Genomic DNA, 27680 nt, shown 5'->3' on the forward strand with positions numbered 1-27680 from the left:
CTGTATACAGTCTCATTCTGTGGCCCCAAATGGACTATAACTCGTGGCTCCTGTCTCACTTTCTCCAATCCCAGCATCACAGGCATGAACCACCACCGCTAGAATACTTCATTATTATTTTTTTTTATTAAGAGATGGGGTTGCGCTACTTTGCCCAGAATGGCCTCTACTTCCTTCTCAGTCTCACAAGTAGATGTGACCAGAACGATGTATTACTGCCACCTCTGCTGGCACTTCCTTTAAAAAGGTAAGAGGACGTGCGTGGTGGTGCACACCTTTAATCCCAGCACTTGGGAGGCAGAGGCATGCCGATCTCTGTGTCTTCTAGGACAGGTAGAACTACATATATAGTGAGACCTTGTCTAGAAAACTCTACCCCCCAAAAGTCACAGGCCAGGTGGTGGCGCCTGTTGGTAACCTCAGCATTAGGGAGCGCCAGGAAATGGGGGAGGGGGGGTGGAGCTGCAACTCTGATGATTAGCCACAGGCATCTCGACCTGGGCATCTGTGTCACACACGGAACAGACCTGTAATCGGACTCACATTCCTAGTACCAACCTGTCTTAGGGTTTCTATTGTTTCGACGCGTCCCAGAGGCAGGAGCTGATGCAGAGGCTACGGAGGGGTGCTGCTTATTGGCTTGCTTCCCATGGCTTGCTCAGCTTGCTTTCCTATAGAACCCAGGACCAGCAACCCGGGGATGGCATCACCCACAATGGGCTGGGCCCTCTCCATTGGATTAATAGAGAAAATGCCTTACAGCTGAATCCCATGGAGGCATTTCCTCAACTGAGGTTCCCTCCTCTGATAGGTCTAGCTTATGTCAAGTTGACACATAAAACCAGCAGTACAACTGACCCCTGGTCAACTTGACACACAAACACATCACTCTTAAGCCACAACCCTTCCTTTCTTATTCTTCCCCAAGACCTCACATTAAAAATGTCTGCAGGATGGGCAAGGGGAAGAGGGAGGGGATTCCGGGCTGCAAAGTGAGGCTGTGAGGAACGATGCCAAAGGCCTTTCCAGACTTTTCGCCTACAGAACAGCCTAAGGTGAAACCGAGCTCTGTCCCCCATCTCCGGGCGGTGCACCTCGACTCAACTCGGGCCGGCGTCATTGCCGGGCTCCCGGCTGGGCGCCGCCATGATGCGGTACGGAAGCTCACAGGTCTCCTCCCGGCGCCGTATCGCTCGGGCTCTGGCGCCTCTGTTCGAAGCCTCGGGAAGGCGCGGCCGTCTGCAACTGCGCTTGCCCGTCGCTCGAGGCCCCGCCCCGCGCCCACGGGCGCCGCCATGTTGGGGGTCCTCGCTCGGGACACGTAGGCGTCCGCGTAAGATGCCGGCCGGCGCGCGCTACCGCCGCCAAGATGGCGTCCATGCGGGAGAGCGACACGGGCCTGTGGCTGCACAACAAGCTGGGCGCCACGGACGAGTTGTGGGCGCCGCCCAGCATCGCGTCCCTGCTCACCGCGGCGGTCATCGACAACATCCGCCTCTGCTTCCACCGCCTCTCATCGGCTGTGAAGCTCAAGCTGCTGCTCGGGACGCTGCATCTTCCGCGCCGCACGGTGGACGAGGTGAGGGCGCGGGCCGGCCTCTCTCGGGCCAGAGCGCAGATCCTGTCTGCAGCCCGCACCTGCGCCGTACCTTTCCTCTATCCCGCTGACCGCGCGCATCTCCGGGTCGGCGCCGCTGGGCCTCCCCACTCGGCCCGACGCCTTAGTGCCTCCAGCCGCTGGGCTGTGCTGGGGCTCGGGGGTCGTGGGCCCAAGGCCGGAACAGCCCTCAGCCAGGCAGGCCCGGCGCGGAGTACTGGACGCTGCCTTTCCGAAGCCTCCTTTGGGTTGGGGCTCTTAGTGTAACTTTCCAAGTGACTGCTGACCTTAATTTTGTTGCTTTCGCCTCACGGAGTATCAGTCTGCTTAGCTTCCTCTCTATTCTGTGGACTCCAGTTCATTCTTACTCCATGTTGCATCTCTGTGCAAAATATACGATTCTTTGCAAACACACACACACACAAAATATATGTACAGGGTCTCACTGTGTAGTCCAGGTTGACCACGTACTTGGTGTCCTCCAGCATCACTATCTGGAGGGCTGGGATTGCAGGTCTGGGCCACCACATCTGACAGCAAAAACACCGAAGCATCTTAGTTTTTCAACATCTCTGGTTACCGTTATATCATTAAGGTTGGTTAATTTTAGTTTTTGTTGCGCTATAAAAAAAACTGCATGTTTTTTCAGTTTAGCAAATATTAATAGCTAAATGACCCACTCCTGTTATCTCGTCCATACGAGAGAACAAGGCTGCATCCTCCAAAGCACCTCCATGCTTCTCTGTCTTTCCCACAAGAGTAAACATGTATCTCTTCTTGCAGGATTATCAATTTGTGTGCATTCCTAGCAAGAGTATTTAGTTTTGGCCTCATTTGAACTTAATATGGCAGCATGTTACCATGTTACATGCATTTTCGATGTTGTGTGGGTGTGTCTTCTGTCGGGAGACACCTGGACAGATTCATCCAAGTTGCTGCAGACAGTTTGATTTTCCATGCATTATATGGTGTTCCATTCTCCGAACACACAGCACTTGGACGATTAGGTTGTGGCTAGTTTTTTTCATTCTTTTATTTCTGTTTCATGTCAGCTGGTTCTGTTGTGACTGATACCAGGGGATGGTGAGCATGCATTTTTCTAGAAGTAGAATTGTGGGTGGCAGCAGGATTATGGCCAATTGTCTTTTCACAGTGATATTATCAAGCAATACTAAAACATATAGGGCAAGTAAATGTGTAGGTATTACTAGGATGTTTGGTTGAATGTTGTGTCATCTGTTTGTTTTTCTGTTGGACTGTGTGTGTGTGTGTGTGTGTGTGTGTGTGTGTGTGAGAGAGAGAGAGAGAGACAGAGAGAGAGAGAGAGAGAGAGAGAGAGAGAGAGAGAGAGAGAGAGAGAGAGAGTTGTTCAATTTTTTCCTCCCCCGGTTGTCTGTTTTTCTTGACTTGTTGCTTTGGAGGAATAGTCTTTTTAATAGATGCTGGCTACTGTCTGAGTTCGGTGACATGTTACAGCTGTTCCCAGCTATGGCTTAGCTTTTTGGATGAAGCTCTTGGTTCCTAGGCAGGTGGTGTATTGCCTCTCCTTCCCTGTGGTCGATGCCTGCTTGGCCTTGTTCAGGAAGGGCTCCTTCCTTGATGCTAGGCACCCTGGCTCTCTAGTTAGCGCTGTATGGTAAACCTCATTCTCCCATGGGCTAGGACTGGTTTTGTGAAGCTGAGCGTTCAGTTTTACATGTGGCTATGAACGGTCCAGCACCACCTGCAGATTGACTCTCTTTTCTGCACTGTGTCTTCTGCTGTGAGTGTTTCTGAGCATTTTTTTTTTTTTTTAAGGCATTTGCCTGTTGTGCTAATAATGTGCTGAGCTACTTACTGTAGGTGGAGATTTTCCTGTTCCCACCACCTACTCCCAAATAATCACTCAGGGACTTAATATAAACTATAAATGATTGACCAATAGCTCAAGCTTGTTACTAACTAGCTCTTACATTTTAAGTTAACTCATATTCCTTATTTAGGCTCTGCCACATGACAGTACCTTTGTTGGCATGGCTCCCTCTGCATCTGGCTGGCGACTCCTCTGACTCCGCCCTTCCTCATCCCGTCATTCTGTTTGGCTTTCCCGCCAAACTTTAGCCCTCCTACCTTTATCCTGTTCACCTGTTGGCCAGTCAGCTTGTTTATTTAACTAATCATAGTGACATATATTCACACAGTGTACAGAAGGATTATTCCACAGCAACTTACTGTTACTTTATTGTTAGTGTGTCTTGATGTGTGACATGTTTTTAACAAAATTTCAGTCGTTTGATTTTACCAATAAAGACTCTGGAGCCTGTAGCTAGAGTTTTCCTGCCTGGCCCACAGTCAGGACAAATCTCTCTCACCTGCCAGTCCCACAGCCGCTCAGACCCGACCAAGTAAACACAGAGACTTATATTGCTTACAAACTGTATGGCCGTGGCAGGCTTCTTGCTAACTGTTCTTACAGCTTAAATTAATCCATTTCTATTAATCTATACCTTTTCACATGGCTCGTGGCTTACCTGCATCTTCACATGCTGTTTCTCATCAGGGCGGCTGGCAGTGTCTCTCTCACCCAGCTTCCTGTTCTCTCAATTCTCCTCTCTGTTAGTCCTGCCTATACTTCCTGCCTGGCCACTGGCCAATCAGTGATTTATTCATTGACCAATCAGCAACACATTTGACATACAGACCATCCCACAGCAGGAGCCATATTGTGTGTGTGTGTGTGTGTGTGTGTGTGTGTGTGTGTGTGTGTGTGTGTGTGTGTGTGTGTGTGTGTAAGCCTGCTAGCTCAGAGAAGCAGAGAAAGCTGACCTTCCTCCTCAGCTGACATCTCAGAAGCTTCTTTCTCCTGAGATATCTCAAAACCTCTCTTCAAACTGAATGTCCCTCCCTTCTACTTCCTGTGTATCTCCATCTGTCCTCCTGACTCCCTGTTACTCTCTGTGGTTTCTTTTTCTTCTTCTTTTTCTTTTTGCTTCTTCTTCTTTTTGTGGTTTTTCAAGACAGGGTTTCTCTGTGTACCTTTGCGTCTTTCCTGGAACTCACTCTGTAGCCCAGGCTGGCCTCAAGCTCACAGAGATCCGCCTGCCTCTGCCTCCCAAGTGCTGGGATTAAAGGTGTGGTTTCTTTCTTAATAATCCAATGTTCACTTCCTGTCAACTGGTTGCTTGCTCCACCTCTTGACCTATGGTTGACTTTGTTTGATTCTGTCTACAGTATTCAAGCAGAAAGCTCTTGGGTTCAAGGTGTGTGCTAGGGCTGAGCCACACCACAACTAGAAACAGGTATTTCCAGGAAATAGTGCAAACTCAATGAGATATTCTGCAGCAGTGACATACAGGGTAAAGCTTTCACCTACCCATCAGGAATGGCTTCAGCTTTTCTTGGCCCCTAGCAACTTCTATCAGTCTGTCTTTTTGTGTGTGTATCTTTTTTCTGTTTTCATGTTCGTTCATGTGTGCACATTTCTGCAAGTATGTGTGCACATGCACGTGGAATCCTGGGGCGTCTGCCTCATTTGCTCTACAGCAAACTCGTGGGCTCTTCCTGTGTCCACCTCTGTAGTGCTGGACCGTCGATATATACCTGCTGGGCAGGGCTCTTGATGTGGGTATGGGGATCTGACTCAGGGCATCAGACTGGCTGGGCAAGCACTCTACCAACTGAGCCATGTCCTCAGCTCACAGGGTAAATGATCTTAATAGCAGAGAACCTTGGTGAGCGATGGTGGCACACAACATTAATCCCGGCACTCAGAAGGCAGAGGCAGACAGATTGGTCTATAGAACAAGATCCAGGACGGCCAGGACTACACAGAGAAACCCTGTCACGAAAAACAAATTCTACATATACATAATACATACACACACACATATATAATATGATATCTAATGTATAAAGTAGAGTTTTGTGACCTAGAGGTTTGGGCAGTTATTTAGAACCATAATTAAGTTTTATGATTCTCCTGTATTGGTATATTTCATATTTTTATTTGCTAATGGTATATAGAAATACTTTAGACTTTAGGTAAAGAGTCTGAATAGCACCTGGGCCGAGGTCTTCCTTTTTTATTATTTGTGTTTTGTTTTATTTTTTAGTTTTAGTTTTGTTTTATTTTGTTTTTGAGACAGGGTCTCTCTACATAGCCTTGGCTGTCCTGAAGCTCACTATGTAGACCAGACTGACCTGGAACTCACAGAGGTCCATCTGCCCCTGCCTCTTGAGTGCTGGGATTAAAGGCGTACACCTGTCTCTGGGCCGAGATCTTATTGTAACTGTTCTCTGTGTGTGATTAGGGTTTATTGGTTTCTTTTTCTTACCTTACTGTACTGTCTGCTTGCTCTGCTGATCCTCCCATTGTAGCATCCTGCATTTGCCTGTTCCTCTGTATCAACTGTTGCTTTGTCTATTTAGGGTTCGTGTTAATAGGTGTATTTAACTCTGTAGTTGCAGTTACCTTGTGAAATGAACAGCAGGTGGAGATCTCAGTATTTGCTAACGTGTTTTTTTTTTTTTTTTTCCCGAGACAGGGTTACTCTGTGTAGCTTTGGTGCCTGTCCTGGATCTCGCTCAGTAGACCAGGCTGGCCTCGAACTCACAAAAATCCACCTGCCTCTGCCTCCCAAGTGCTGGAATTAAAGGCGTGTGCCACCGCCACCCAGCTTCCTTAGGTCTTTTTTTTTTTTTTTTTTTTTTTTTTTGGTTTTTCGAGACAGGGTTTCTCTGTGTAGCTTTGCGCCTTTCCTGGGACTCACTTGGTAGCCCAGGCTGGCCTCGAACTCACAGAGATCCGCCTGGCTCTGCCTCCCGAGTGCTGGGATCAAAGGCGTGCGCCACCACCGCCCGGCTTCCTTAGGTCTTTTTAAAATAAGAGTTCATAAAGATTGTCTCACCTTATTTTTTCATTTTTATTACGTTTATTTATTACATTGCTGCACTTTATATGCGGAGGTCACGGAACACCTTGTGAGAGTAGGTTTTTTCTGAAGGTGGAACTCTGGTTGTCAGGCTGAGTGCATTGGAAGTGTCCTTACTTAGTGCTAAACCGTCTTGGTGGCCCTTAGGTCCACTTACGTTTGTTTGGCTTTTTTTTTTTTTTCTCCAGAGCTGAGGACCGAACCCAGGGCCTTACACTTGCTAGGCAAGCGCTCTATGTTTGTTTGTTTTTAATAAGAGTCTCTCACTGTGCAGCCCTGACTGGCCTTGAACTCACAGAGCTCCATCTTTCTCTGCCTCCCGAGTGCTGGATTAAAGAGATGCACCACTGTGCTTGGCCATTGTAACAGTTTTTATCTGACATTAATACTAGCTTAAGTCATCTTTTTTTCTTGGTGTGAGTGTTTGGGTGATTTGAATGAGGATATCCCCCATAGGCTCTGGGATTTCAATACTTGGCTCCCAGTTAGTAGCACTGTTTTAGGAGGCTTAGGAGGTGTGGCCTCCATAGAGGAAGTATATCACAGGGTGGGGTGAGCTTTCAGATTTTAAAGACTCTGGTCATTTCAAGTTCGTTCTTTGCATCATCGTTGTGGTAAAGATGTGAACCCTCAGCTCTGCTCCAGCCATGAGTTTGCTGCCACACCTCCCTGCCTGGTGGCTTTCATACTGGAACCCCAAACCCAAGTCAACTCCTTGTTCTGTAAGTTGCCTTGGTCATGATGTTTATCACAGCAATAGAAAATAACTGCTATAGTGTTGTCTTAGTTTGGTTTCTATTGCTGTGATAAGACACCATAACCAAAAACAACTTAGGGAGTGACTTATTTCAGCTTGATTTTATAAAGTCTGTCCTGGAGGAAGTCAGGGCAGAAAATCGAAGCAGGAACTGAAACAGAGGCCATAGAGGAGTGCTGCTTACTGAACGGGGGCCATGGAGGAGTGCTGCTTACTGGCTTGTTCAGCCTCCTTTCTTACAAAACATAGCACCGCCCACACGTGGCTGAGCCCTTCCACATCAGTCATAAGTCAAGAAAATGATTCTATTGTGGTGGCACATTCCTTTAATCTGAGCACTCAGGAGGCAGAAGTAGGCGGACCTCTGAGTTCCAAGCCATCCAAGTGAGACTCTGTCTCTTTTTTCTTTTTTTGAGACTGTCTCAAAAAAAGAAAGAGGAAGTTGTCCCAACAGACTTGCCTATAAGTCAGTCTTATGGAGGCATTTTTCAGTTGAGGTTTCCTCTTCCCAGATAATTCTAGTTTGTGTCAAGTTGAAAAAACTAACCAGCACAGTTGACCCCTAGTCATCTTGACACACAAACACATTAAAACATAACTTTTTTTTTTTTTTGGTTTTTCGAGACAGGGTTTCTCTGTGTAGCTTTGCGCCTTTCCTGGAACTCACTTGGTAGCCCAGGCTGGCCTCGAACTCACAGAGATCCGCCTGGCTCTGCCTCCCGAGTGCTGGGATTAAAGGCGTGCGCCACCACTGCCCGGCAAAACATAACTTTTTAAACATTAAAACATCACTGTTAAAACATAATCTCTCCATTTTTTTTGTCCCTAAAATCATGTTAATATCAAAATATAAAATACAGCCCAACTTTTTTTTTTTTTTGGTTTTTCGAGACAGGGTTTCTCTGTGTAGCTTTGCGCCTTTCCTGGAACTCACTTGGTAGCCCAGGCTGGCCTCGAACTCACAGAGATCCGCCTGGCTCTGCCTCCCGAGTGCTGGGATTAAAGGCGTGCGCCACCACCGCCTGGCCCAGCCCAGCTTTTTAAGTCCCTGTCTTTTTTTCTTTTCTTTTAATTTTTTTTGGTTTTCGAGTCAGGGAGTCAGGGTTTCTCTGTGTAGCGCTGGCTGTCCTGGAATTCACTCTGTAGGTCAGGCTGGGCCTCAAACTCAGAAAGATCTGCCTGCCTCTGTCTCCCAGGTGCTGGGATTAAAGGTGTGTGCCACCACCACCAGGCAAGTCCTATGGTTTTTTTTTAAAAGTTTCATCATTTTGGGGCTGGAGAGATGGCTCAGAGGTTAAGAGGTTAAGATCTGGTGCCCTCTTCTGGCCTGTAGGCAGAACACTATATACATAATTAATAAATAAATAAATGAATAAATCTTTTTAAAAAAAGTTTCATAACTTTAAAAATCAAAGCTCTCTGTAAAAATCCAGTGTCTCAAAATATAATGGACTTACTCTTGAGCTTCTAGGCTCCAGAGGGCTTGAGCAGCTCCATCCCTGAGTCTGCCATCCACAGCATGTACAGCTTGTTTCCTAAGCTCATAGGCTCAAGCTAGCCCCCTCCACAGTTTTGGCTGCCCTTGGTGGTTATCCCATGGTACTAGCAACTAAAATAAGCCGGGGTCTCCACAGGCTGCACCTTTGCCAATGGTCTCTTGGCCTCTCTGCAGGGACTTAAACCTCAGCTGTTCCCCAGGTCGCCTTCAGACCCCAGCTCTCCTGCCACCAAAGCCAGTAGTCACCTGGGAGACTCACACATGACCAAGTTCAGCTGCCAGCTTGAGATGCAGCCTTTTCCACCCTCTGGACTACAGCTCTGTGTGCTGACCTAAAGGAAACATTTCAGTGATGATGTTTGTTTTTAATCACAGCTGATTCTGGTCAGCTCTTACTGACCAGAAACCACAGATTCTCAATTCAAAATATCCAGGAACAGACTGGATAGTCTTTGCTTCTCTCTGAAAGTTCACACACCAGGCCTCCATTATCTGCACTGGTTTAAACATTCCTGTCTTCCAGGCTCTTAGAACAGTTCACTAAGTTCTAAGCACTCAGTGGTTTTTCCAGCCCAAAGTTCCAAATGTGTCCACGATCCTCCCCAAAACAACATGGTCTGTCTGTCATTCATCGCAATACCCCACATCTGATAGTGATTTCTATCTTAGTCTGCTTTCTGTTGCTGTAATAAAACACCATGACTAAAAGCGACTTGGAGAGGAAAGAGTTTGTTTCAGCTTAGTTTAGAGTCCATCATGGAGGGGAGTCAGGCAGAAACAGAGCAGAGGGTGTGGCGCAACAGTGTTTACTAGCTTGTTCCCTGTGCCTTTTTCAGACGGTTTACTTTGTTTTGTTTTGTTTTTTTTTTTTTTTTGGTTTTTCGAGACAGGGTTTCTCCGTGTAGCTTTGCGCCTTTCCTGGGACTCACTTGGTAGCCCAGGCTGGCCTCGAACTCACAGAGATCCGCCTGGCTCTGCCTCCCGAGTGCTGGGATTAAAGGCGTGCGCCACCACCGCCCGGCCCTTTGTTTTGTTTTGAGACAGGGTTTCTTTCTTTGTAGCCCTGGCTGACCTGCAATTCACTCTGTAGACCAGGCTAGCCTCTTGAGTGGCTTCACCCTGCTTTCTTATGCCATTATATCATGGGGTAACACCATCAACAGTGGGCTGTGTTCTACCACATCAGTCATCAATCAAGAAAAATGGCCAGTGTGGTGGCTCACACCTTTAATCTTAGCACTTGGGAGGCAAATGGATACCTGTGAGTTTAAGGCTAGCCTGGTCTAAATAGTGAGTTCTAGTACAACCAGAGCTACATAGAGACCCTGTCTTTAAAAAAAAAAAAAAGAAAAGAAAAAAGAAAAGAGAGAGAGAAAGAAAGAGAAAAGATTAATCCCAGCACTCGGGAGGCAGAGCCAGGCGGATCTCTGTGAGTTCGAGGCCAGCCTGGGCTACCACTTGAGTTCCAGGAAAAGGCGCAAAGCTACACAGAGAAACCCTGTCTCGAAAAACCAAAAAAAAAAAAAAAAAAAAAGAGAGAAAAGAAAGAAAGAAAATGAGCCCATGGTGGCACATGCCTATAATATAGGCACTCTGGAGGCAGAGGCAAGCAGACTCTGTGAATGTGAGGCTAGCCTGGTCTACATAGTGAGTTCCAGGTCATGAGTTATATGGTGAGATTCTATCTCAAAAAGAAAAAGAAAGAAAAGAAGTAATAGTGCCCCCATGGACTCTTCCATGGGCAGTCTGATGGAAACATTTTTTCAACTGAGATTCCCTCTTCCCAGGTGACTCCAGTTGGTGTCATGTTGACAAAAACTAACCAGCACAGAGCTGTATAAGTGTCTCTCTCAGTATAGTGTTTATATATTTGTGAATATGTATGTAATCTCAGACTCTGTACAGCCTTATTCTCTAGAAGCTAAGTAAACAACAGTTTTCAACCAATTTCATCAAAGAGAACGGTATTTCAGTGGTCTGTGTTTCAGTTATTCAGCGAGGGATGCAGAATTAGGTGGAGCTGCTAACACCTTAATATGTGCTTGGGAAGTGAGGATACCTTGTGTCAGGACGCGGGTGATCACAGAGACAACACAGGAGCTGACATGATGGTGCGTGAGTGAATTTAAAGGCCTTGAGGAAACGGGAAGTGCTGCTCCTGAATAGAATCGTACTCTGGAGCATGCTTTCTTGGACCACCAGCCAGCTCCCAAATCAAGACACGCAGACTTACGAAAGCTTGGCCCTAGCTTAGGCTAGTCCCACTAGCTTTTATGACTTAATTTAACCTGTTTCTCTTCATCTCTGTTTTGCCTCAGGGCTTTTTACCTTTCTTTGATTCTGTATGTTCTACTTTTCCTGCTTCCTCTGTATCTGGCTGACTGCCGGCTGCCTGGCTAGCTGCCCTCTGGTGTGTCCCTCTCTCCCTTATTCTCTCTATTATTTATTCTCTGCCTGACAGCCCTGCCTAGCCTTCTCCTGCCTACCTATTGGCCATTCAGCTCTTTATTAGACCAATCAGGTGTGGCTTAGGCAGGCAAGGTAAAATAAATGCAACACATCTTTACATAGTTAAAATATTATTCCACAACAGCAAGCTACTTCCAAAACTATAGAAACATCTGGCTTCCTGGACAGCCACCTAAGATTCTTCTGCAATGTTGGGGCATCCATCTTCAGTCTACAGACCTAGAATATCTGGCAGGCTTTTCTATGAAGCAGGAATTTTGAAGGACTGTCCTGCCTTGTTTTGGCAAAGTTCAGCAGTCACTTTTCTGTGTGTCCTGCATGTCCAGTGTGTACAGCACATTGTCAGCAGTCAAGGCAAGGGCAGTTTCTGCCCAAATGGCTAGCTTTGCCACAGTGAAAGCAAACGCCTCCATATGGAGTTTCTTCAATGCCCATCATCCTTTTTTGAAATAAATTGGTGCTGCCAGGAGCATATATGTCTTGCTGTCATGAAAAACCTTAGGTTATTAAACATCTCTAATGCCATATTCTGTAGGTCTCTGAAGCATTTGAAGATCATGTATCTATCTAAAATGTATGTTTGACCTTGAAACATGACTACAAGTTTGATTACTATAGATGACTAACTACTAACCTGCATTTCTTAATTATATATTACATTTTTTTTTTTTTTTGGTTTTTCGAAACACCCTCAAACAAGAGTAGGAACATATATGCAGTATAACATAATTTTAAATTTGTATCAATATACCAAAATCCATACCAATGTAAAATATTTGAGGTTAATAGTTGTCTTTTTATCCTATATTCTTCTATCTCCCCGTAAACGATGACAAACATCCATAACCTACTGAATGAACAAAACCACCACCCCAACTCTTAGAAATGTGGATGTTGTGTTCTCTTGACTGCTTCCTGTTGTCTGAGGATGATGCCATCTTTAAGGGACCCTGAGAAAGTTAAGATAATGGTCAAGTCCTGGGAAAAGTAGTTACAACCTTTGCTGTCCAGTCTCAGAACTGTTCCCATGCTGAGGGATCAGTATATAAGTCACCTGTCATCTACTTTTTTGTTGTTGTTTTGTTTTGTTTATTTCTTTGTCTGTAGCCAAGATTTTTCAGGAAATCTCCCCTGACCAAACCTGATCTTTGTTAACCTTGAAGGAATCCACAGCCTTTTGTTTCTTAATGGAAACAAAAGCATAACCTCTTCCCCAGTGCAATGCATTTTCTGAATTCCATTTTAAAGTTAAGTTTATCCCTAAGGTATCTAGGCTGGTTTAATTCAACAGTCCCTCTTAGCATCTATCATTCACTCATCAACATTCAGAAAATTCAAAGCAGCCCATCATCACAGAATCCTGACTCCTTGTGTATTTCCCATCTTTATGTTATTGGTGAAATTATTAAGGCCACTCCACGTAGTTAAAAGGGAGATTTATTTAATGGCGAAACTTACAAATGAAGGGATAGGTAGGTTGTGGGTTCTGGGAAAGACGTAGCACAGTCCAGCGGTGTTCTCTGGAGAACTCTCCTTGATCTACCTCTAGCCTCCCGGTCGAAGCAGGAAGAGAGGCAGCGCAACTGGATCTCGGGTCTTAAGGTCCTCTCTTCACCCCGCCTTGTAGTGCGTGACAGATACCGAAGCCTCAATGGGGGTTGGAACTTCCAGATCAAAGCTGGAATGGCTACCCACTACATTATGTGACTTTTTTCCTTTATATTACCTTAATCTCTCTTTAAGGACTTCATTAGTTTTAAACTTTGGTTTTTCCTATGACTGTCTGTACCCATTTTCTTTTCTTTTTTTTCTTTTTTATATTTTTGGTTTTTTTGAGACAAGGTTTCTCCATGTAGTTTTGGTGCCTGTCCTGGATCTTGCTCTGTAGACCAGGCTGGCCTCGAACTCACAGAGATCCTCCTGCCCCTGCCTCCCGAGTGCTGGGATTGAAGGTGTGTGCCAACGCCACCCAGCAAGGAGACTTATGAATGCTTGGCCTTATCTTATGCTTGTCCCACTAGGTCTTGTAACTTAACCTGTTTCTCTTCATCTATGTTTTGCCTGGGGGCTTTTTTTTTTTTTTTAATTTTATTTATTATGTATACAGCGTGAGGGCTCCAGATCTCATTACAGATGATTGGGAACCGCCATGTGGTTGCTGGGAATTGAACTCAGGACCTCTGGAAGAATAGCCAATGCTTTTAACCACTGCGCCATCTCTCCAGCCCTGCCTGGGGGCTTTTTACCTTTTCTTTCCTTCTGCATGTCTTACTTTCACTGTTTCCTCCATGTCTGGCTGGCACCTCCTCTCTTTCTCCCTTGTTCTCTTCTCTTTCCTCATCGTCTCCTGAACCTAGATTCCCCCTACTTATTCTGTCTGCCTGCTAGCCCCACCTGCGCCTCTACTGTCTAGTTATTGGCCGTTCAGCTTTTTATTAGACCAGTCAGGTGCCTTGGGCAGGCAAGGTGAGACAGCAGCATATCTTTACATCATTAAACAAATGCAGCATAAACAAAAGTAATACATCTTTACCCAGTTAAAGTAATATTCCACAACAGGTTATCACAGTGGTTACTGCCACAGGTCACCCAGAGGCTGCAGTGTGGAAATGGGTAGATTCATGGCAGGGGGCATTTGAAGCTGTCACTGTTCCAGGAGGGCAAAAAGGGGGCTGGTAGCATGTAATTGGCATCTTCTGTCTTGGCAGATGAAGGGCGCTCTGATGGATATTATCCAACTGGCTACCCTGGACTCAGATCCCTGGGTCCTCATGGTTGCTGACATTCTGAAATCCTTTCCTGACACGGGTTCACTGAATCTAGACCTCGAGGAGCAGAACCCCAATGTTCAAGACATCTTAGGAGAACTTAGAGAAAAAGGTAAGTAGCCTATCTTTATTTTACAGTTGGAGGAAGGGGACCTCATTTTAGAAACTGGTTATCTGTATCACACTGTTGGTGTAATGTGCTATGGCTCTCCTTTCTTGCATGCTTCAGTCTTCCCCAAGCGTGTGCTATGTCTGGAATTGTATGACTTTCTCGCATGCATGTGCTATGTCTGTCCCCATGCATGTGCTATGTCTGGAATTGTATGACTCATCCATGGTTTACTTGCCACTGCCGTCTCTCTCCATAAGCTCCATGAGGATGAACACCTGCAGTTTATATCTTCAGATCTAAAACATATATATCCTGTCCTAAATAATAAATGTAGAATCATAACTAAGAACCAACCAGTAAGTCGCTAGAATTTGAGGTGAAAACAGGAAAACAGTTGGTGTGATTTTAGAGCTGCGGCAGTGGGAATGTCCGTGCCTCTGATGCTCTCTCCCTGTTTGGAAAATGGAGGCTTGAGGATGCGCACTTCTAAATGGCTGCTTGGGAGGCCCTAGTACCTTTGGGGGTTTTGTTAATTTGTAGTTGCAGACTGGGAGCACTGGCCTGCACCGGTCACCTCCCTTCCTGGAGTGGCTGATTCTCCTGGGAGCAGGAAGATGAGGCAGCTGACTTCACTCATGTAGTTGATTGGGGCAGCTCCTTGGGGTATTTCAGGCTCTGACCTCTTGGGGACCACACTGAGTCTGGAAGCACACGTGGAGAGTTTTATAAGACTGCAATTGAGTAGTGTCTGGGGTGACCAGGCACCAGGACTCTGTAGTCAGAGGGAGAGGCCTTTCCTGGTGTTGAGGCTGCCGTGTAGTTAGGATGCAGGAGACTGGTCTCCATGCTGCTGTACGAAGTGTGCTGTGGTTCCTGGACCCCGTGGTCTGTGGCTTGCAGCTAACATAACTGAGGAATCCTTGTCTTCTCTTCTCACATTTCTTATCTTTAAGAAGCCCCTGGAGAGTCTGATGAGCCTTCCTCTAGGTGGCAGGCCTATCCTTTGGTCCTGACTCACTTGGATGATCTTGGATTCTAGGGATGGTAGAACTGGAGTGGTGGGAACCACAGGGGGGTTGAAACCAAAGCCAAAGCTGCCATGCTGGTAAATAATGAAAGCCTACATGGAGCCGTCTGCACATCTGCACGTGAGCTGTGAGGGTCACAGCCTGAGCTCCCTACTGCAAGGGCTCTGACTTCTTCCTGTGACACTCTGGTTCTCCACAGTGGGCGAGTGCGAGGCATCTGCCATGCTGCCACTGGAATGCCAGTACCTGAACAAGAGTGCCCTGACCACCCTCGCTGGGCCCCTCACCCCACCGGTGAAGCATTTTCAGCTGAAGCGGAAACCCAAGAGCGCCACCCTGCGGGCAGAGCTGCTGCAGAAGTGTGAGTGCCTGAGTTACAACAGTCCTGCTCTTTGCTCTGTGGTGTTTTCAGATGTGTTTACTTGAAAAGACATAGCTTGTCCTGTCTGTGTTGGATCTGCTGTTTAGAGACCTTAGGGTTTTCAAGCGTGGTTCCTGTAATCTCACAAAGTGGAATCTATGCCGGCCAAGATGGGGTGCGAGGCTGCTGCCTATGTCCTGACCTTGGTCTTGAGCCACATTTGGTCTTTATCATAGAAGATGCTGGATGATTTCATTAAATGCTTTCCCAGATCATGTCTTATAACAGTTTATATGGAAGGCACTTACTTGCTGGAAAAAGTGTCCTTTAGCCAAATAACATTAAAGCATGGGTTTTAAGTAGCCAGGTGTACTGTGGACCTGAGTTGCAGCTTCTTGAGATACTGAGGCAGAAAGATCACTTGAGCCCAGATAGGCTTAAGACCAGCCTAGGCAACATAGACATTTTCTTTTTCTTTCTTTCTTTTTTTTTTTGGATTTTGGAGACAGGGTTTTCTCTATGTGCACCATTAAAAGTGTGTGCCACCACTGCCTGGGTCATAAACTATTATTTTGGCTATGCAGTTAACATTACTAATATTTGTAAATGGCGCTGCTGTTTTGTTTTGTGTTTGGAAAACAGTCTGTGTAGCCTAGGCTAGCTTGAGTTCCCCCTTCTCCTGCCTCAGCCTCCTGAATGCTGGGATCACAGACCTGCCCCAGGCCCAGCAGATACCGTTTTAAGGAATCTAAGAAGAGTCTGGAGCCGGGTGTGTCAGTGGGCTGGGGTTTGTGCTGCCTGTCGCTCTGTGGTGCAGGCCGACTGAGCTCCTCTGAAAGGTCTCTGCAGAGCTGCCGCAGCCCTGCTGTTGGGAAGTCAGCGGTCCTGCCAGTGCACTCGGGTTAATCCTCCAGCCGTCCTGATGAGCCTTCAGGAAGATCTGCTCTTTCTCATATTTATGTAGACCGCGGGGGAATCTGGGCCTGAGCCTGCTGTAAAGATAGCTGCAGGACCTGTGAGATATCAGCCCCTCTCAGGCTCCAGGGTCCCTGGGGCGCAACAGGTGACTGTGATGATTCTGGAGCCACTTATGTGGAAATTTCCAAACACAGAAAGTCTTGACTGTATTTGAACTTGTGTCAAGCTACTTAGTGACGGGGGAAGCTTAGACACATGGGCTTACTTACAACAGATGGTGGCTTTATTATTTGGTACTGCTTTATTACAGCTTCGATCATCTCTTTCTCTTGAACATTCAGCTCTTTCTCATAGTTGGCATTCTGTGCTAACGGAAGACTCTATCTTGCCGCTGTCTCTTAAATGCCCCATCAGTACCCTCTTAAATATTCCATCAGTGCCCTCAATGGTATTTTCTTGGCTTAGGTCATCACTTTAGAAAGCCAATGCAGTTTATAGGGAAATTTAATATTTTCTATTGAAGGACACAAGAAGAGAAAAACTTCTGCAATACTACCTCGGAGTTAGTCCTTCCATGGCCAAAAGAGTCCCTGGGGGAATGGAGCAAAGTCAGGCAGAGGTCTGAGAGTCCACGGATGAAGACAGGCATCGAGTGGGGAACATCCAAGGGGAGAGACTTAGCCATGTGCTCATTTCAGGCTCTCTGTCCATCTAGGTGCTGCCTCAGGATCTGTTCCAAGACAAGCTTTGGTTACCAGAGCAAAAGGAAGGCATCAGTGGATTGAGCTCCCCCGTTTTGGAGGAGATATAGTGGAGATTAAGTTGAACTTTAAGTGTTGCCCAATCAGCGTGTTCTCAGAAACACCTAGAAACAGGCCCCCAGGATGAGGCTTGGCTACCCAGAAGCCATGGAGTGAGTAGTTGGCCACCTCTGTCTTTCCCGCCAGGGAAACCAGAGCCTCCTTGTGCTGTAGTTCATATCTCCTGTCACCGTCTGGCTACCCTGAGAACATTGATGAAGAGACAGGGTTTCTCTCTGTAGTCCTGGCTGTCTTGGAACGTGTTCTGTACACCAGGCTGGCCTCAAACTCAGAGATCTGCCTGCCTCTTCCTCCTGAGCCCTGGGATTCAAGGATGTGCCACCACTGCCCAGTGAAAAATAGACTTCTCACAAGCTCTGACAACTACAAAGTAGCACAAAAAATTTCTACTACTTCTTAGCTTAATGTTAGATTTTATACAGGCAATGGTTTATAAAATAAATCACCAGGAAACAGTTCCTCCTTTTTCTTTCTCTCTCTCTCTTTTTTTTTTTTTTTTTTTTGAGGAGTATTAGCTGTAAGGTCAGTAGTGGCGTTACTGGCTGCATTCCTGCTGGGTTGTCAAAGAAGTCACCTTGGGTATTTTTTGATTCACTTTTGTTGAGGTTACTTTATTGGCTGAGCAGCCCTGTGATCTAAGAGACCCTTGACCCTGTTCCTTTTTTACACAGCCACTGAGACAGCCCAGCAGCTGAAGAGAAGCGCCGGGGTGCCATTCCATGCCAAGGGCCGGGGGCTGCTCCGCAAGATGGATACTACAAGTAAGACTGTGTGTGCTCTCAGGCCAGTGCTCTTCTTGCTTGCCAGGCAGGGTGGTTTGACTTTTCCTCACCAGAACAACCACTCAGACATTAGTCCTGACAGCTGAGACCCACTGGCCCTGCAGCTAGTAGATAGATATGTCTGAGGACAAGCGAGGCCATATGGCTTACCATTCTGCCATTATTACTGCAGGGCCTGATTCTTCCCTTGGTGTGGCTTTTTGCTGTAGCATAGGCTCCACCTTGCTTCCCATGCCCCTGAGGACAGGAACTGCACAAACTTTTCTTGAAGGAGGAATAGTTTGACCATCACTCTCTGTCACCTCTGACCCAGCTTGTAGCACAAGGCATCCCAAGTGATGACAGATGGACATAGGTACACCTTAACACAGAACTCAGATGCTGAGACACAAGGACAAGATGAAGTAGGGACAGTTCCTTCAGTGGGTGGCCCTCCAGTACTGAGAGACATGTAAGAAAAGTAGAAAGTCAGGATTCTGAGACTTGTTAAGGTCAAACAGCTGAAGGTAATATGCCTTTGTCCTTAGCAAGAATGTCAGTTGGTGTATCTCACTCTTCTGGTCAGAGTTCGCCATCTGGATAGTTCTTGTCCTACGAGATTTGGAGGTCTCTGGTGTCTTAGACAACAGTCATCTTCCACTACTCCAGCCTCCCCAGAAAGGATATGAGTCATGCACATCCAGAGTACCCAGCCTGGGTCTTCCCAACAGACCTTCAGGGATGCTCTGAGGTTTGTGGGTCCCATCAGTGCAGTAACCTGGCACCAACAGTCTGAGTGGGGTTTTGTGTTTGTGGGTTGTTGTGTGTTGTTTTCATTACTTACTATTGTATGTGTCTGGGTGTTTTGTGTGGGTGTATGTCTGTGCACATGTGTGCAGTGCTGCTGGAGGCCACAAGAGGGCATCAGATCCCTTGGGACTGGAACTAACAGTGGGGCTGGGTATTGAGCCTCTGGAAGACTAGCCAGTGCCTGTAACCACCGAGCCTTTGCTTCAGCAGAATTTGGTTTTGTTGTTTTGTTTTTTCAAGACAGGGTTTCTCTATGTAGTTCTGACTATCCTGGAACTTGCTCTGGGAACCAGGCTGGCCTTGAACTCAGAGATCCACCTGCCTCTGCCTCCTGAGTGCTGCGATTAAAGGCGTGTACCACCACCGCTCTGCCCAGCCCCGAGTTCTTTTTAGTACAGAACAAAACGTACAAAGTGCAAAATGTGATAGGAGAGACTAACTTGTATGGGGCTCCCCGAGGCAGAGGCAACCTTGCTCAGCCCACCCTGTACTCAGAAGCTGCTGTTACCACTGACATCAGTCTTTTCTGTAGCCCCTCTCAAAGGCATCCCGAAGCAAGCCCCCTTCAGAAGTCCCACCACACCCAGCGTCTTCAGCCCCTCTGGGAACCGGACCCCAATACCGCCTTCGAGGACACCACTGCAGAAAGAAAGGGGTGTAAAGGTGGGACATCCCTTTTCATGTCCTGGAAAGACCAAGCCTTGATTTTTGCTCTATAATTGAGTATGGAATGTGTTTATTTTGCCAGCTGCTGGATATTTCTGAGCTGAATACAGTTGGTGCTGGCCGAGAGGCAAAGAGGAGGAGGAGGACTTTAGGTGTGTATGGAGCATCTGAAGCCCGGAGGCACTGCAGCCTCGCGTGCTTGCGGTTGGTTCTGCTGTGTGTGTCTAGGTGCTTTGGGGTTTCCTCCCGGGTCCAGTATTTCCGAGTGCTTTATCTTAACACAGTGGTAATGGGACTTTTCCCCAGAGTCTTTTTTGGGGGAGGGAAGGGAGTGGCTTTTGAGACATGGTCTTACACTGCTGTCCAAGCTGGCCTCAAGCTTGTAGCTTTCCAAGTGTTAGGATTACAGGCTATAATGCCTGGCTCAAGGAATCACTTATGCTTTGCCCAGAGACCTGAAGACACAATGCTGCTTTGCATTTGACCTACTCAGAGGACACTTGTGACCTCTGAACTGGAGCTGGGTCAGAGAGACACTAACCAACTCTCTTTATTGACAGACACAGAGGTGGTGGAAAAGCCCACCAAGGAAGAGACAGTTGTTGAAAATGCCACCCCTGACTATGCTGCTGGCCTGGTGTCCACACAGGTAGGACTTCCATGCAGTGCAGCCATGGGCATTATGCTCCATAACCGCTTTCCACTGTTTCTGGCCCTGACACAGCCAAAATAATGTGCCCCATCTTGTCCTGATTGATAGCCACTAAGATGTGTTCTGTGAAAGTGTGTGTACAGATGTGTATGTATGTAAATGTATGTAAGTGGCAGAGCCTGACTTGGGCATCAACCTCGTGTTTGGAACGAATACCTGCTTTATACTGGGATTACTGCCTGGAGTGTCTCCATACCTCTGTACCTCACTTTCTTCTCTGTCCAGTGGGTATGGTTCTTGTTTAAGAGCTCAGTGCCCTGGAGACCAGGTCTTGCATGTAGGTTGGAAGGGTGAGTCAGCCAGAGCAGCTCTTCCCCAGAGGCTGGCTATGGAAATCGAAATAGGTTTTCAGAGACATAGGTGCAGAGTTTACATGTGTGGAGGCGGAGTGTGGCCCGGTTGCAGGGTGTGATCCGTCTCTGAGCTCCTTGCATTGCTGAACTTTTTCCATTTGTCAGTTTGGGACCATGGGGTGGTGGCCATGGCTTAAGTTTGGAGTCTAGCAGCCTGGAGAAGCCACTGTCCCTGTCCTGGGGATATGTATACCTGCTGTCTTGCTCCATTGATGGGGCAGGGGCTGATGGAGGCTGTCCAGATACCCCAGGGAGGTGTACTGAAACCCTGACCTCTGCCTGAAGTGATCATAGCCTCTGTCTTCCAGAAACTTGGGTCTTTGAATAGCGAGCCAGCACTTCCCTCCACAAGTTACCTGCCCTCTACCCCCAGTGTGGTACCGGCCTCCTCTTACATCCCCAGCTCTGAGACGCCTCCAGGTGAGTAGCCTGCAGTATGCTAAGCCAGTATTCCCTCAGCTCACACAAGGACTTGCCCTGGGATTAGCGGGATTGAGCCTGAGCATTTACACCTAGGAAGTAGCCTTGCTCACATGGTGCTGCTCAGCATGAAAGCGCCTGTCTCATTGTCTCTTGATCCAGCGTGGAGGGAGCTCCTGGCCAAGGAATAAGCCAGAAGTCCTGATTTGAGTCCACTTTCGACACCCTGTTCTCTGGGTGGGTGAGGAGCTGAGGATTGTCTCTTCCCAGAGGAAGGATACTACAGAGGGATGATCCCTTCAGGGTCAGACATACGCTTGGGTTAGTCAGTTGTTTGGGAGGTTGGTTCCATTGGGCTCAGCTTTGTCTATTGGTTAGTGGGTCAAGGGTCAGTTAAGCAGCCCTGCTGAGGCAAAGAGGATGCTAGGTTTGGGGAAGCTGCTTTCCAGTGTCTTGTCACCATCACCCGGGTTATGGGAAACTTGTCATAGACCAGGAGCTAGCCAGAGTCCTGGATAACTGAAATCTGTGGATCTAGAAATGCCTGAGGATATAGGTTCTGCCCTGCTGGGTAGTAGTGCACAGGGCTCATGTCCCTGGCTCTGCAGGCCTGCAAGGGCTTCTGGTCAGCAGCGGTGGGAGCAAGACAGGGTAGGCGGGTATAGGACCCAATTGCTGTCATGACCTAGAAGATGGAGTTGAGCCTGCTGCCTCTACAGAAAATGGTGTCTGGGGCAGACAGCCTGGAAAGTGGTGTGGGGTGAGTAGATTAGGGATGTACTCCCTTTCCTGGACAACTCTCCTCAGGAAACATGCTTTGCCTGCAGCCCCTCCTTCCCGGGAAGCCAGCCGACCACCTGAGGAGCCCAGTGCCCCAAGCCCTACACTGCCAGCTCAGTTTAAACAAAGGGCGCCTATGTATAACAGTGGCCTGAGCCCAGCTACGCCAACACCTGCAGCACCTACCTCGCCTCTGACACCTACTACTCCCCCCGCTGCCACTCCCACTGCTCAGACATCCCCAGTGACCATGGTGGCCCCACAGACCCAGGCACCTGCCCCTGTTCAGCAGCAACCCAAGAAGAACCTGTCCCTCACGGTAGGTACCTGGCAGGTTTCATAACCATTAGGTGGATGGCATAGCTTTGCCTGTTTGCAGCTGGGGGTGTTTTGGGATGAGCCTGGCAGGGTCGGTGGGTGGAGGCAGGTGGCCCCAGCCGCCCCATCCTCTCTTTACAGAGAGAACATATGTTTGCTGCCCGAGAGATGTTCAAGACGGCAAACAAGGTCACGCGGCCAGAGAAGGCCCTCATCCTGGGCTTCATGGCTGGCTCTCGAGGTACGTCTGTGCTACTAGGCCTGGAAGGTGCCCCCCATGGGTTGGGGGATGGGTTCCTTGGCCCCAGGCACCTGCCCAGCAGCCCCTGCTCCCTACAGAGAACCCATGCCCGGAGCAGGGGGATGTGATCCAGATCAAGCTCAGCGAGCACACAGAGGATCTGCCCAAGGCAGACGGCCAGGGCAGTACCACCATGCTAGTGGACACAGTGTTCGAGATGAACTACGCCACAGGCCAGTGGACACGCTTCAAGAAGTACAAGCCCATGACCAATGTGTCCTAAGTGCCATCTCTGCTGCTGACCTCATCAGGCCAGAAGACAAGTTTTGCTGGCTATTCTGAGTGACCCGAGTAGATACCCAAGGATGTGCTCTACCCAGCACCTGCCATGTACAGGCTCCTGGGCCCCAGGCTGTTTTAAGTTTTAGATCATTTCTCTGGGGAGTGTAGACTTTTTTTTTTTTTAATTATAATGGGTTAGTTTTTGTGTGATTAAGATACTTTTTTTTTAGGTTCAGTATTAATATTTTAATGCTAAACCAAAAAAGTTCATTTTAGTGCCTGTTAAGACTTTTACCTTTATTTTTTCTTCTAAAAAAACTGCACTAGCTGAGAGGACTTTCTTTGCTTGTGCATGCCCTCCCTCATGAGGCTGAGGGGACCAAAGGTGACACCCGGCCGGCTAGGCTGTGAGGGGGGCTATGACCAGCCTCAGTGCTACTGCCTGCCAGGGATTTGTGTGTGTTTTTTGTACAGTTGTAAACATTTCAAACCTGTCTCTGGGTACCTATTTTCACTGTCAAATGATGTGAGTATTAAAGTTTAGTTTTTCTAAAGAAAGCCCACAGAGCTGTGTTTCAAGCTAGCTTGACTCCCTGCTCTGGGACCAAACCCCTCCCTCTACAACTGTCAGGACCCCAGGGGAGGAGAGGCAGGGCTGGGAGATAACCAGACTACCTGAAAACAGGTAGGTAATGTCCATGGCACCCGTGGGGTGTTCACTCTGTAGAGTGAGGCCACAGTCACAGGCAGCAACCGGGAAAGTCAAGGCCACAGCTACAGCACTGAGAAATGGGCCTAAGCCTGCTGCCCAGAATTCGTAGCACCCAGGAAGTTGGTGGATTCAAACACAGTTCCATATAAAAAAAAGTATAAGAAAAAGGCCTTTAAAGTTTTTTAATAAAAAAATACTCAATACAGTTTTCCAAACACAACTTTTCCACTTTAAATGCTATTTTTCCCCAACTGGTAATTCTCGTCCATATTTCTTATTTCTCCCCCCTCCCCCCCAAACTTCAAGTTTTTAAGCCTTCACTATCAGACCTGGTGACAGTACCCAGCGTTCCGAAAAGGAACCTGACTTTATATTGTATGAAGTTTAGACACCATAGGCACATTTAAACTTAAATTTAATTTCTGATAGGTCATTTCACATCTCAACAGGATCCGGTGACACCATGATACACATGGACACAGCATTTGATTCCACTAACAGTCATCAGCTACACTCCTTGTAGATGAAGATATTTGGCAACTGACAGTTGTTTGCATTAACTTTAAACCATTTTTATCTTTAATTCTTGAAAATAAGGTAGCTCTGAAGATGAGCACTTCACACAGTATGCTACAGGTATCACTTGGAAGTCATCAGAAATGCCAACCTGAGTGTGTCTGCCTGGGACCCAGAGACCTAGGTGCCAGTGCCAGGAAGTTTCTCAGGAACTAGCACCTGGATCCTCGTCACTCTTGGCTAGATGCACCGCCGTATGGGGGCCTAGGTTTAAATGTTATGGGGGCCTAGGTTTAAATGTTGTAGCTCCACATACTCGTAGACCAATGCTGGCATGGACACTGGCTGTGCATCCCTGGACTGCTGCTACCCTGCAGAGCACACACATAGGTGTGTGCTGACTAGGGAACAGCTGGCTGGTTTTTGGATACTGAAGGTGTCTGAGGAATATGGAATCTGGGCAGGTTTCATTTGGTTTACTTCACATTAAGAATTGGAGCTGATGCCCAGAAAGTCACACATCTTTCAGACTCTGTTATCAGAGCTCCTGCCACATCCAGAGTCACAGCCCTGGCCCTGTGGCTGGTCCTTCTGTGGGAAAGGCCATCACCCCAGGTGTTACTTTACTCAGATTTGTATATTGGTCTTCGGTTGGTTTTCAGAGTTAGTGTTATTTACTCATTAATACTTTTTGGGAAGGGGAAATTGTCTAAAAAGTTTACAGTATTTCCTTCAGAAAGATCATAAATAGTAATGTAGAACCAAAAATCCCAAGATTTTACTTAACATTAAAAAAGAAAGTTAATCTGTTCCCCCAAAGTGTACTGCAAAACCAATTCGGATGCTCTTTCACAGAAGCCGCTCAGCTGGTGGAGAAGGAACAAGATGGACCCCCAGGGGGGCCATGTGCATGTGAGGAGGCTATCTGGCCTATCACTACATCAGCCTTCCAAACTTAGGGCATAGGTGACAGAATTGTATGAGCCAGTCTAGTACTTTTTAGAGGACAGTTTGAGCCAGGTTAAGTTCTAAACTGAAAAATGCTCCTGGTCTCATCTGGTCAAATAGATGACTCCAGAGGTAACTAGGCCTGTGCCTATGGAAGCCATAGGCTGCCTGCAAAGCTGCTTTAACTTTGGGGGCCAAAAGGATGGTCACTGGTCAGTACTCCTGACATGCTAGGCTTGTAGGTGTCGTGGCTGATGCTCGACCCTGACCACTGAGAATGGTCAGTCCTGGTCCAGATGAAAGCTGCAGTTCTAGAAGGCAGCAGGACAGCAGTGGGCGGCACCCTGCTGGGGACTGAGGAGAGTTGGAGCTTTCCTGCTTTGTGGCTTTCCTAAACTGGCTGCTGCTGCGCTGCATGCACCTCAACTCCTAGTGGAAAGCATGGGGTCTCCTTTCTCGGGGTTCATGCTCTCCAGGGCCAAGACACACTCCTGAGGAGGCAAAAGCAAGCCTGCCAAAGACCAGCTAATGGTCCTTGGGCTAGGGGGGCGTTAAAGTACCATCAGACCTTCTGCCATGAGACCAGGTGGTGCCCTGGTGGAAAGAAATCGAGGGCAGCCTAGCTGGGGGCCTGACGAGCAGACGCACAACGGAAAGAGCCCGTCAGCCTCGGCTCCAGGCTGTGTGCCCGCTATCCCGGGACCCTGGAGTTCCCTCCTGCTCACTCCATAGCTGGTATTGGCCCGACAGCTCACATACGTTCTAGCTGGAGACAGTTTGTGAAAGTGTTAGCAAACGTATGTATATTGGGGATAAATGTCAGAAACAGAAAAACCAAGGGAAGAAAATATACAAGGTTTCCCCCAAATGTTGGTCAAAGAAATTGGGTTGAGAAGACATCAGAGAGAAACAGCCAAAACAAAGGCAGCGGCCTGCTCTACAGGCCACACTGCCATTACTGGTCAAGTCCACAAAAGGAAAACCACGAGAGGAATCTTGAAACACCACAACCACTCAGAGTGGAAACAAAGCACTCTGAGGGAAAATTTCACATTAGTACAAAGAACGTGGCTGTGTCAAAAGAGCAAAATGATGATCAATCCTGACTGGGAGTAGCCCAGGGCCTGAGTCCCAGTCTGTCCTGAGGGGAGGGCAGTAGGTGAGGAGAAGCCTGAACCATCAGGATAGAGCTAGGGTGACCTTTAGGAAGTTCTAGTCTATATTTCCAGGTAAGATAAAAGCATTTCACATGCCAGTTAATCTTTAATCATAACTTTAATCTAAAATAAAAACGGGAGGGCACCTTGATGTTGGGTCTCAGATTCAAGTGTAGCAGCAGATGCTGCGTAGTAAGGCTTGTTTGTCCCGGACCACTGAGTGCGCAGCTGACAGGCATCAGTGCGGACGCCGCAGCGCAGGCGCTGAGGATGGCTCAGTGGTGGGAGTGCTCTCTCCCACCCAAGGAGGCCTAGACATGTCAGAGCATAAGGAGCTGGGTCCTTGGGGCAAGTGCCGTGCTTGCCTTCCCGTTATAGGCAGGGCTGGCTGCCCCATGCCACCCCTGGATCTGACCAAGCGCTATTTGCCTTCTGTGACCCTTCTCCAACACCGCCTTCTCTTCCTCTTCCCCTTTGACTTCAGTGATTCTGGAAAGGGTTTCTCAGTCTTGGTACTTCTCGCAGATTCTGCCCTCAAGTCATGCTCACAGCAGTAGGATTGCCCATCCTGGGTGGAGCGGAAGGCAGTCCCATCTTGGTGTTCCTTACAGAATGAGTTGGGGCACAGGTGGCAAAATGAGGTAGAAGGTTTGCCACATACATCACAGTGATGCCAAGGACATTCCCACTTCCCTGCAAAAAAATACACCGTCAGCAAAGAGGAGTGGTAGAATCAGCGTCAGCGTTGTCGGGGCTGAGAGTAATGTTCTGAGGGTATGGACACTGAACCCAGAGGGCCTCAAGCATGTGTTCTAGCACTGAGTTAAAATCCACAGGGAATGTTTCCCAGGCTGACCTTGAACTAGCCATCCTCCTGCTTCAGCCTCAAGTTGGTGGGCAAATGGAAATACACCAGCATACCTAACTGAAAATTTTTAAAAAAGGCTAGTCAAATACATGCAAATTACCACAACTGCATTTCAGTTGCCAGAGAGAAGCTAGCAGTTGGTGCTCAAAGAGCAGGCAGGTCCCGAGTGTTGCAGACTACAGTCTACATGCCTGCCAGCTGCAGCAAGCACCACACCCGACACCAAGGGCAGCTCACTGCTACTGTTCCCTAGCAAATTCTACTGATGCCAACAGCTGCCCTGGACTTACCCTTTGTTGTTACTGGTTTTTGAGACAGGGTTTGTCTGTGTAGCCCTGGCTGTCCTAGAACTAACTCACTCTGTAGATCGGGCTGGCCTCAAACTCAGAGATCCGTCTGCCTCTGCCTCCCATATGCTGGGATTAAAGGTATGCACCACCACACCCAGCTTAGGACTTAGGGGGACAGTTTTATGCTTAGATATGAAAATCTAAAGATCTCTGTTAGGGCTGTAGATAATTGTCAAATTCAAATATATATGTAAAACCGTTATTAGGTTTCTTGTCTTTGGATCAAGTGTTTACAGTTTTTCTTTTGAAATTTTAACTTTTTGTTCTGATGCTGTAACTACTCTTGAGTATGTAAGAGGAAAAACCATTTTATTGTCTTCCAGGGAGCCAAATCTGTGGTTCCATCTTAAATAGCAGCTGTGAGCTGTGTCATCTCTGGGGACAGTGCCTACAAGTCCTGGGAGGGAATTAGGTCACGTGTCCTACAGCCAGGCCGCCCGGTGACAAGACCAGTCATGGTGAGGCTAATGCAGTGGAACCTATCTTCTTCAATAGAGCCCTGGTGAATATCATTTTAGATCTTGGCACTAAGGGCCACTCAACATTG

At 47.5% G+C, this 27680-nt stretch overlaps 2 protein-coding genes across 3 annotated transcripts in view; one reads left to right on the forward strand and one right to left on the reverse strand.

Moving 5' to 3' along the window:
• The first annotated feature begins 1283 nt into the window (after nt 1–1283).
• On the forward strand, nt 1284–23149 carry LOC128109099 (negative elongation factor A). Its single transcript, XM_052736220.1, has 11 exons — nt 1284–1579; nt 13940–14111; nt 15339–15500; nt 17911–18000; nt 19343–19473; nt 19559–19628; nt 20037–20125; nt 20850–20961; nt 21789–22060; nt 22201–22300; nt 22399–23149. The coding sequence occupies exons 1-11, from the start codon at nt 1370–1372 to the stop codon at nt 22581–22583; spliced, it is 1593 nt and encodes a 530-aa protein (XP_052592180.1). The 5' UTR covers nt 1284–1369; the 3' UTR covers nt 22584–23149.
• A 543-nt stretch (nt 23150–23692) lies between these two features.
• Nucleotides 23693–27680, reverse strand: part of Nsd2 (nuclear receptor binding SET domain protein 2) — an 85533-nt gene continuing 81545 nt past the window's right edge. For both annotated transcript variants that reach the window (XM_052736216.1, XM_052736217.1), the window contains one exon: nt 23693–26608. In XM_052736216.1, coding sequence (XP_052592176.1) covers nt 26337–26608 — 272 coding nt within the window. In that variant the 3' untranslated portion in view covers nt 23693–26336. The remainder of the gene's footprint in view (nt 26609–27680) is intronic.

This window comes from Peromyscus californicus, unplaced genomic scaffold (genome assembly GCF_007827085.1).
Source record: "Peromyscus californicus insignis strain IS unplaced genomic scaffold, ASM782708v3 Scaffold_13__1_contigs__length_99412109, whole genome shotgun sequence".
Lineage (NCBI taxonomy): Eukaryota > Metazoa > Chordata > Mammalia > Rodentia > Cricetidae > Peromyscus > Peromyscus californicus.